General features: G+C 60.1%; 1 protein-coding gene across 9 annotated transcripts in view; it reads left to right on the plus strand.

Moving 5' to 3' along the window:
* Positions 1 to 10,000, plus strand: part of ARHGEF10L (Rho guanine nucleotide exchange factor 10 like) — a 160,344-nt gene that overhangs the window by 89,304 nt on the left and 61,040 nt on the right. For all 9 annotated transcript variants that reach the window (XR_014144693.1, XM_081817586.1, XM_081817583.1 and 6 more), the window contains 6 exons: positions 612 to 689; positions 1,629 to 1,808; positions 2,856 to 2,972; positions 4,389 to 4,481; positions 5,289 to 5,462; positions 9,561 to 9,706. Coding sequence is in view for 8 of the 9 variants with exons in the window: in XM_081817586.1 (XP_081673712.1) it covers positions 612 to 689; positions 1,629 to 1,808; positions 2,856 to 2,972; positions 4,389 to 4,481; positions 5,289 to 5,462; positions 9,561 to 9,706 (788 nt within the window). In the remaining variant the exon portion in view is untranslated. The remainder of the gene's footprint in view (positions 1 to 611; positions 690 to 1,628; positions 1,809 to 2,855; positions 2,973 to 4,388; positions 4,482 to 5,288; positions 5,463 to 9,560; positions 9,707 to 10,000) is intronic.

A 10,000-nucleotide genomic window follows, 5' to 3' on the forward strand; every position in this document is an offset into this window, starting at 1 on the left:
GGGTGACAGTAGTTTTAAAGATGCCACGCGATCCCACTGAGCAGCAGAGTTGCCCCTGCCCCCTCTGTGCTGCCCACCAGGCGAGGGCTGCTGGACTGGAGCTGGTCAGGCTGCACCTGAGGGTGTGTGGACTTGGGCTGAGGAGAGAAGGGGCCAGTGGGACGGGGCAGGGAGGGACGGGATGTTTGGCCTGCAGCAGAGCCCCCTCGGGGGGTGGGAGGGCACCCTGCAGCCTGCCTGTGGGAGAGGGATTGGCGGGGGGTGGGATCTACAAGGAGCGGGAGTGGAGATCTCTGTTCCATCTAAGAGTTTTCTACTTGAGTTGTCCAGGGATGGGGGGCTGCCTGACCCCCGTGAAGGAGAGGTGGTGATTCCCTTTGCCTGGATGTATGTGAGCAGAGGCGTGGCGGGGTGCTCGAGCCCCAGCACGCACACCCCCATCTGCAGTCTGGGCTCTGCAGGGAAATGCGCGCCTGCAGACCCCAGTGCTCCCCGGGGTGGGCTCCGATGCTGAGACTCCTCTTCCCGCCGCGCCGGACTCTGCACACGCCCAGGGCTCAGCCCGTGCGGCGGCAGGTACAGGCTCTGACTGCGCTTTCTGGCCCGAGCAGGTGCTCCGGAGGCACATCCTGGGCTCCATCGTGCAGAGCGAAGGCAGCTACGTGGAGTCTTTGAAGCGGGTACTCCAGGTGCGACTCCAGGGGCCTCTGGGGAGACAGCAGGGAGGACCCCAGAGGGACACTTTATGAGGAGTGTTGGGGGGCTGGGGACAGTTTTAAGGGGAAGGGCCACAGGCCAGCACTTTTATGGGGGCAGCAGGAATTCCTGACGCCTTGATGTTCACAGGGGGACTGCATTTTGGAAGCAAAGTTGAGGGTTTGTGAAGTGAGGTGTGCCCCGTAGGGTGGAGGGCACCGTGCCTTCCTCGTCTCTCCGGGAGCCTTGGGGCAGGGTCGTGTCCCCCATCCTCCTGGGGCCCCCTGGAGGCTGGAGTGGATGCACCCTCTCTCTGGCCGTCAGGATGCCCAGGCGTTACCATGTCAACTAACATGTCAACCTGGTCAGTAGTCGGCACTCCTGATGTGCTGAATCCTCTGGGATGCTGTGGCTTCGAGAGAGGCCACCAGGGAAGGCAGTTGTTGGGGTCGTGGGGTGTTCGTGACACCCTTCTCCTCCCCTCCTGAGTTCGGATCCACAGAAGGGGAGCCCGGGCGTCAGGCAGGGAGAGATGGAAATATCACTGTGTTCCTGATCAGTGGGTCGGAGTGTGGCTCTGGTTCTGGGGGCCAAGGGAGCTAGGCCACTTCTCCAGTCAGGGGACTGGCTCAGTCATTGGCAGAGCTGGATAGGGCCAGCCAGGGCCTGGGGGCCTTGCCTCCTTCGGGCTCCTTGAGAGCGTCTTCCTCCCAGCCCCGCTTCACACCCAAGTCAAGGGGGTGGGTTGTGGGTAGGCAAAGAGGGGCCAGGCGTGTTACATTCATGGAGATCCTTCCAGAAGGAGGAGGAGTGAGGGAAGGTCTACCCATGGTCCGCTGAGTTCTTCTGGGCCTTGTCCATGTTGCCCAAAGGGCAGGTGGGGGAAGGGGCTGTGGCCTGGCTTTGGGGTGCTTACCGCCCCGGCCCTGCAGGATTACCGCAACCCCCTGATGGAGATGGAGCCCAAGGTGCTGAGCGCCCGCAAGTGCCAGGCGGTGTTCTTCCGTGTGAAGGAGATCCTGCACTGCCACTCCATGTTCCAGATAGCCCTGTCCTCCCGCGTGGCTGAGTGGGATGCGACCGAGAAGATCGGGGACCTCTTCGTGGCTTCGGTACGTATCCCCAGACTCTCAGGTACAAACTGCAGCGCTCACCTGGATGCCGTCCTGGCCGGCATCCTGCCGTCCCCTGGTCACCTGTCCAAGCCGGCAGGGTCTGGGGGTCGCAGGGCCTGGGTCTGCCTGGCCCCAGCTGGGGTGGGCGCGACACCTTCTAGTAGGTCCTTGAAGGTGTCCGTGGCTGTGGTGCTGGTGAAGCCCTCACGCTGTCTTGGCCTTGCCTGGTGGCAGCACCTTCAGGAGGCCAGACACCATGGGCGGTCACCGGCTGGTCTGTGGCTTCCTGCCGAGTGCTCCTGGGGTGCCCACCGTCCGCGCTGCTTGCGCAGACTGTGGCTTTGGCCCCCAGAGGACGCCGCGGGGCATCGGGCGGGCGCACTGGATCGCACTCCAGGCGGCCTGGCCAGTCCCAGCTCAGTTTTGTCACCTCGGGCAGCTCCAGGGCTCTCTCTGGGCTCGAGTCCCAGCTGAGGGGGGCTCTTCGTTTTTCAAACTGAAGTCTGTGAGCCCCAGAGCGATTCATGGGGGGTGGGGGGTCAAGTCGGTGGAACTCCACTTTGATCTGTTGTAGGTAATTGGGTTCTCCTAAAAGAAAAAAAATATATCGTTTTGAAAATCCCAGCACTCAACAGATCTGATGCCCTGGGTCATGTGGACACGGCCTGGGAGGAGGAGTGCCGTCCTCGTGGCTGGAGGGCCAGGGCATTCTATTTCCTGGGGGTGGTGAGGAAGGGCACGGAGAGGGGGGCATCAGGCACCACCCCCACCCCTCCTTCTCCCTTCACCCTCCAGGGCTGCTCAGCTTGGGGGTGGCGGGAGGGTCCCTGGTCTCTTGGCACCACCTCTTCCTCCCTGGGACCGCGGGCATCTCTCCAGCTCTCGGAGCCTGGTTTCCTCCCCTCAGTGGGGTGACAGGTTTCCTGCCCTCAAGGCTGGTTGTGACCGTCCATCCGGGTAGCCAGTACCGAGGGTGGGGGTGCTAGCCACCCTCCCCCCCCATGTCACAGTGACCCTCCCTCCCTGCCCCCATGTCCGTTCCAGTTCTCCAAGTCCATGGTGCTAGACGTGTACAGCGACTATGTGAACAACTTCACCAATGCCATGTCCATCATCAAGAAGGCCTGTCTCACCAAGCCCGCCTTCCTCGAGTTCCTCAAGGTGGGCCAGCGGGAGTCCAGGGCCCCTCTCAGTGGGTTTCTCAGGAGGAAGAGGGCACTGGGGCCCAGCTTTGGGGGTCCCATCATCGCTGGGGCCTGGATACCTCCCCTCTTTCCTTTGGGACATTGCCAGTGCCATGGGAAGAAAATCGGCCCCTCTTGCCCCCCCAGGAGGAGGGTGATAATGAGTTAGAGGGTCTGTAAGCTGGAGCTCGGCCAGGTGGAAGGGGAGGCTGGCGACCTCTCTTGGACGGGTGGGGTGACAATGGGTGGGTCTGTGGTGGGTGACTGTGTTCCTCTGTTGGGCTGGGCTTGGGTGGGTCTTCAGGTATGGCTCAGGTTGTCACCGGGCTGATCCCTTTTCCTCATTTGGGAAAGGGTGAGGAAAGTTCCTCAGAGGGCTATCTTGGGGACCACGTGGGAGAATAGAGGTAAAAGGACCAAGGTATCAGGTAGCCGTGGGCAGCTTCCCCTGAGTTCCTGGGCTGTGCAGTCAGGTGAGTCAGACACAGACCTTGCCCTCAGGAAATGTGCTGCCTAGCGGAGGGTGTGGGTGGGCTAGGTGGGGGAGGAGCCGGAGCCCCAGCCAAGGAAGCCCCTGCCCCACTCCAAGAAGGTCAGGGGGCTTTGTCAGTGGAGTGTCATCTGTTGTAACAGGTGGAGACAGAGGACAGGGTGTTCCAGATACAGGGGTGGTGGGGCAAAGGTTAGAGGCAGGTGGGTGGGGATGGGCAAGTCTGCTTGGATCCTGGGAGCACTGGGGGCCTATCTGGGAGTTCTAGGGGACAAGGCCCAGAGGCGGCTAAGTTCAGTTTGGATGGTCTTGGATCTCAAGGCCCAGGTGGCTGGGCCCTCATATTTCAGGCAGTGGGAGCCACTGAGGAGTTTTGGGCCTGGGCAGATGGAAGTGGAGGCCAGGGAGGAAGCTGAGGCAGCAGGCTGGGGGGCAGGGTGTGAGGGCCGGAATCAAGGTGACAGGCATGTGGATGGAGCGCTGGAGACGGATGAAAGAGGACAGCAGGACCCCCGTGCCTGCCCCTCAGCCTGGCCCGGGCCTCGCTGCCTTAGTTCACGTGGAGGGCGTGGTTGCCAAGGCTTCTCCTCTGGTCTCCTGAGGAAACTGCTCAGTCCCCCAGTTATGCTGTTAGTCTGGAGGCCTTAGCCCGACTGCTCTAGTCTGCCCAGGCTGGGGGGCTGTGCGGGGGACCCTGTGGCAGCAGAGTCCTGGCTGCGGAACCAGGGACATCCGGGGCTCTCCTCTCAGGCCTGAGGCTGAGCAGGGTACTGGGCCCCAGCCGGGGGGCGGGGGAGGAGAGCCCAGGACTGGTGGCGTCTGCCCTCTGGGGCACTCGGCACCCCTGCAGACAGGGGTGGAGGGGTGGGGGCTTGGTGAATGATTCCACCTGCTCTCCAACAGCGGCGGCAGGTGTGCAGCCCGGACCGCGTCACGCTCTACGGGCTGATGGTGAAGCCCATCCAGAGGTTCCCACAGTTCATCCTCCTGCTTCAGGTATCATGTTTCATGTGGGGTGCTGACGGCTGCGGACCTGCAGGGTGTGGCCCGGGCTGGCGAGCCCCCTGGGGTGGGGGCTTCTTGTCCGTCATCCACAACCCATCCGTCTGCTTTGGACGATGAGCAGGACCTTGACCCCATAGTGCCCTCTTTCTCTACTCCTGGAGTGGACCTGATCGTGTCGGACAGCTTCTTGTGCACCTCCCTGGCGTGGAGGGCTGGGTGCCTGGTGGTGGCAGGAGCCCAGGTTGCAGGAAGGGAACGAGGGCGTGTGGACTCCCAGGCCCTCGGGGGTCCTGGCAGCGGGGCAACGCTCAGGAAATGAGCTGACTTTGGCCACTCCGGGCTTCTAGAGGGAGTGTTCGTCCCCTCACAGGGCTCCCCCCAAGAGCTTGGGACACCTCCCCTGATTGCCGAGGGCCCTTAGTCAGGGTAAGCCCCCGCCCCGCGGCTCCCCCCCCACCCCCCCGCTGAGCTTGGTGGGGCGGCTGCTAGGCCAGGGACCCCTGCGGCACTTTCCTCTCTGTCCTCAGAGCTGCCGGCTGCATGAGGGGGCTTTTATCTCAGCAAACTGCTGATCAGTGAATTAGTGATTGATCCACATATTTATTTTATATTTTCATTCATTAGCTATTTCTTGAGGCCTTGTTGTATGTCAGGTACCATCTGTCTTGGCCAAAAGTGGGGTACCTTCAGCCCCTGTCTCTGCAGGAGGTGGGAGGGTGAGGCTTTGATCCCAGGCCAGGGGAGGGAGGGTCTGCTGGGGTGGGGTTCTCAGCCCTGGCTCTCTCGGGGTCCTGGCAGGATATGCTGAAGAACACCCCCAGGGGCCACCCGGACAGGCTGTCCCTGCAGCTCGCCCTCACGGAGCTCGAGACACTGGCCGAGAAGCTCAATGAGCAGAAGCGGCTGGCCGACCAGGTGGCCGAGATCCAGCAGCTGACCAAGAGCGTCAGCGACCGTAGCAGCCTCAACAAGGTGAGTGCCAGGTCCCCCCCACCTGCGAGCCTTTACCTGCCCTGCGGCCTTTAACACCTGTCGCCTTGCCCCTCGGCCGCCCACTAGGTGGCAGTGTTCTCTGAGGGAGGGGAATCCTTGATTCTGAGCACACAGACCTTACCTTGAGGATTAGAGTCTACACTGCACCCCCACATTCATTACTATCCATGTTATTTTAGGATAAAAGCTGATTTTGTCCATCAGTGTCATTGCCAGGAAAGACACCAGAAATGACAGTCTAGCATCATGCTTATACAAGGAAGCTCTGGGGTCAGAATCTGAGTTTGAATCCACATTTTGCCAATGGTGCTCACTGTGTGGCCTCAGGGGAATCACCCATCCTCTCTGAACCTCACTCGCTCCCTCTGAAATGCGGAGAACTCAGCGGTGCCTGAGCCCAAGGCTGCTGCTAGGCAAACAGAGGAGTCCTTAATATAAGGTGGTTGTCATCATTACTAGTGTTATTTGTAAAGGAGAAAGAGAGAAAATTCATGCCATGTTTTGGGGTTGCAACTCAGGAACATTCTAGTAAAAAAAAATCTTGGAAAACTTTCAAACGAGTCCGTAGAGAACCTTGTTTTCAAAATACAAAGCTGGTACCCAAAAGCGTCATCACCTCGAGTCACCTGTTGGTGCACATGACATGAGGTGCTGGAAGCCGCTCCTAGACCCCGGGGGGCCCTGCACCCTGGGCGCCCTGCACCCTGGGCGCTCCCTGCTTTCACCCGCAGGAGGGTGGAGGGTGGTGGGGATGGCTCAGGTGAGGCAACCGTGTCTTAGGGCACAGAGGCAGGGACACTAGCTGTTCTTTGGGGCAGAGACATTGTGTAGGGTCATCACAGGGAGGTGTTCAAATCTTTCAGGGAAAAACTGGGAGCCTCCTGGCTCTGTGGGTTTCAAAAGCAGAAGTAAGGCCAGTGAGATTTTAGCCACATGGGGTAGAACTTTCTAATAGTACAGGAAGCTTTGCCCAGAGGACAACAGCCCTTTCCAGGTGGCCTGCACTTTACAGTATATAATACTAATCTACGCTACCATCTTTGATCTTTGCCACAGGCCTGCGAAGCCTGGACAGGATGGCCTGCAGGGTTCTGTGCAGTTCTAAGTTTCAGGGGTCCTACACCTTTTTTTTTTTTTTAAAGATTTTATTTATTTATTGTCAGAGAGAAAGAGAGAGCACAAGCAGGGGGAGCAGCCGAGGGAGAGGGAGAAGCAGGCTCCCCACTGAGCAGGGAGCCAGATGCGGGACTCGATCCCAGGCCCCCGGGGTCATGACCTGAGCCGAAGGCAGACGCTCAACCGACTGAGCCACCCAGGCGCCTCCAGGAGTCCCACATCTTAAGACTCTCGCTCCTCAGGTCAAATTCAGGCTGTACACGTGCTTTTAGGCCCACACGGTATTTTTATTTTTATTTTTATTTTTTAAAGATTTTTATTTATTTGAGAGAGAGAGAATGAGAGACAGAGAGCATGAGAGGGAGGAGGGTCAGAGGGAGAAGCAGACTCCCCGCCGAGCAGGGAGCCCGACGCGGGGCTCCATCCGGGGACTCCAGGATCATGACCTGAGCTGAAAGCAGCCGCCCAACCAACTGAGCCACCCAGGTGCCCCCCACACGGTATTTTTAAGAAGATGGAATCGGTTGCCATCAGTTAAAAATGGAAAGCTGCCCATAGAGTCCAGACTGGTAGATCTTCTCGAAGGGCTGGAAGAACTGGCACACTGGCCTGCCTCCCTGCAGGCCACCGGCCACCTGAGGAGTAGCTGCCCACGCCCCCTCAGTCCCCGGTCCCTCCCTGCCTCCAGGCAGGACTCCCTAACCAGCCCCAGGCCGGCCCTCTATCTCGGAGTGTCTCTAGAAAGACAGGCTTCAGGCCAGCCTGGCACCTGCGCTGGTGTCTGATGGTCTGTGCACTTGGGAAGTGTCTTCTTCGGTCCCCTCCCTCGGCCCCTTCTCTGTAACCAGCAGGGTCTCTCTGGCTTCAGCCCGCACACCTGTATCGCAGCCGGTGCCAGTGGAAGAGCTGGCTGGGCAGGAGGGAGTCCTCCGTAGCACCTGCTCCGGGCAGACCCACTGTTCTCTTCTGCGCCGTCCCCCACAGGGATCCGGGCAGTAAGGAGCCGTGGTCACTGGCTGGAGGCCAGGAAGACCTGTTTGGTGTTGGGCAAGGAACCGAAAGCTCCGAGCCTCAGTTTCTCCCCCTGTCGGGCGGGGGGCGTTTGTGAGACGTGTGGGACGTGGTTGTGGCAGCGACATGGCCGCACACTGTGCCTACCGCTGGCCAGGGCCCCCCTTGGGCAATCTCGGCCAGTTCTGAGACCAGTCCGGTGATTTTCCTCTTGCCGTCTGTCACCCAGGGAAAAGCAGAATTGAAACTGGGTGTGCCGCCAACAGAACCCTGCCGGCTATTTCAAAATGTGCCTGCTCAGGACCCTCCAGGGGAGTGTTTGTGCAATATCCGTTTTTTTCCCCTTTTATCTGCCTACGGGGCAGGGGCATGATTGACAGCGGCCCAGGGGACTTCCAAGTTTTAGGTCATGGCACACTTGGGCGGTCTTCAGTGGGGCCCGCTGTCTTCAGGGCTCCAGTCTTGTTTCCATGAGCTGGCGTCAGCTTGTTGATGGAGCTGGTGGCATAGGGGAGCCTGGCCTTAGCAGTGACGAGAGGCCCCCTCAGGGACCCTGAGTCATTTTTGTTTCAGGAGCAGTGGGGCCTCTGTGACCCCGTCACACGCAGCTGGTCGCCCGGTGCTGGGGACAGCATGTGCGCCTGGCCGCGTCCTGCGCCGCCGCCGCTTGGCAAGCCGCTTAACCTCTGGCATCTTGGCTTCCTCCTCTGGGAATGGGGGTGGCCGCGGGCTGCGGAGCTGGTTAAATGGGAAGTAGGATACTTAGTGCCAAGGGCAGTGCCCGGCAGGCAGTGGGCATTGGTACCATTTCAGGCTTTTGGGCAATCCGGGACACATGGTTCTAGGGAGAGTGACAGGGCCGTCTCTCTGGGGGGAGGCTTGGGGTGATCTGCCCTTTCCCAGCAGGGGTGAGGAGGGAGGGGAGGATGACTCTTGTCATCGGAGTCATGGGTTTTGGGAATGAATTTTGCTGAACATTATCCTCCCCTCTGCAAAAAAAGAAAAAAAAAAGTCCCTCTCAGTAAAAAGCTGTTTTCCTGGTAGGTCCCTGAGTAGGATGGTGGTCCTGGAGCTGGCAGGGGCTTCTCAGGGTCCAGCCTGAGATTGGCAAACGCCTGCTTGGATGCCTGAGGCCTGAACATCATTGACTAGCAGATCCGTGCAGTCCCCTCGTGCGGCAGGCTGGCTGGGGCTGTTCAGTTCGGGGTGCAGGGCTGGGGCCTCTTCCAGGCCCGAGGTCTCCCCAAGTGAGGCCACACCTCTTCATGGCGAAGACCATCACAGACAGCACGGCCCGTGGGGACAGCAATGTCCCCAGTCGATGGGAGTACCCATGTGCAGGGCCAGCTTCTTGGGTGTGTGACCAGAGCTGTCGCACGGGGCCGGTGCTCAGGAGGGCCCCGCACTTGGGTTCCTGTTCTGCTGTTACTGTCCTGAAATCCTTAATACCATTTGAACGAGGGCCGCATGTTCATTTTGCACCGGGCTCTGAAAATGATGTCGCTAGACCCGGTCACGCGTTACCATGGTGATCTGAGTGGTGGATCCTCGCCCCCCTTGATAGCTGGGGTGTGGGCAGGTGAAGTGACCTGCCGGAGGGTTCTCTAGCTGGTGAGCAGGCAGCCAGGGTGGGAGCACGCGTCTACGACTCTAGCTTGTGTCGCTGGTGGCGACTGCCGCGGGGAGGGGTGGCGGGGGCTGGCACACCTGAGAAGGGGTGCGGGCTGCGGGACAAGGGGGGCAGCAGAGAACACAGTGTGCCGTCCTGTGGCCTCCTCCCCAGTGCCTCTCGCCATGCCAGGGATGGAGGGCCTGGCCCCACCTCCTCCTCTGCCTCTCCCAGCCCCAGTCCCTGCTGCGCACAGAGAGGGGTTCTGGCTCCTGGGTGCAGTGATGGTCGCGTGGCAGCCTGTGTGCTGGTGTGGACTCTGCTCTGTCTCCTTCTCACAGCTCTTGACCTCGGGTCAGCGGCAGCTGCTCCTGTGTGAGACACTGACAGAGACCGTGTACGGTGACCGCGGGCAGCTGATCAAGTCCAAGGAGCGCAGGGTCTTCCTGCTCAATGACATGCTGGTCTGCGCCAACATCAATTTCAAGTAAGTGGGCCTGGGTCGTAGCCCGCTGTAGGGACGCCCCCTCCTAGGGGGAGGACATTCTGTTGTGCCCAGGTTTCTAGACTGGCCTCTCTGTGATGAGGTCTAGTGTGGCCTCGGCTTGGGTTTCAGACATTCCGGCTTCCTCTCCCATCCCTCTTGGCCTGCTCTCTCCCTAGTACACTAGTCCCCAGATGGGGAGCATCTGGAAGGATCATCCAGGCCCACCCCTGGCCTTTGGGCCAGCAGCTGTCCTTCCTGCAGAGTGGTCTGTTCTAGAACTCTGCTGTTGGTAAC

Source organism: Leptonychotes weddellii, chromosome 4 (genome assembly GCF_054177405.1).
Source record: "Leptonychotes weddellii isolate Sample4059 chromosome 4, ASM5417740v2, whole genome shotgun sequence".
NCBI classification, from domain to species: domain Eukaryota; kingdom Metazoa; phylum Chordata; class Mammalia; order Carnivora; family Phocidae; genus Leptonychotes; species Leptonychotes weddellii.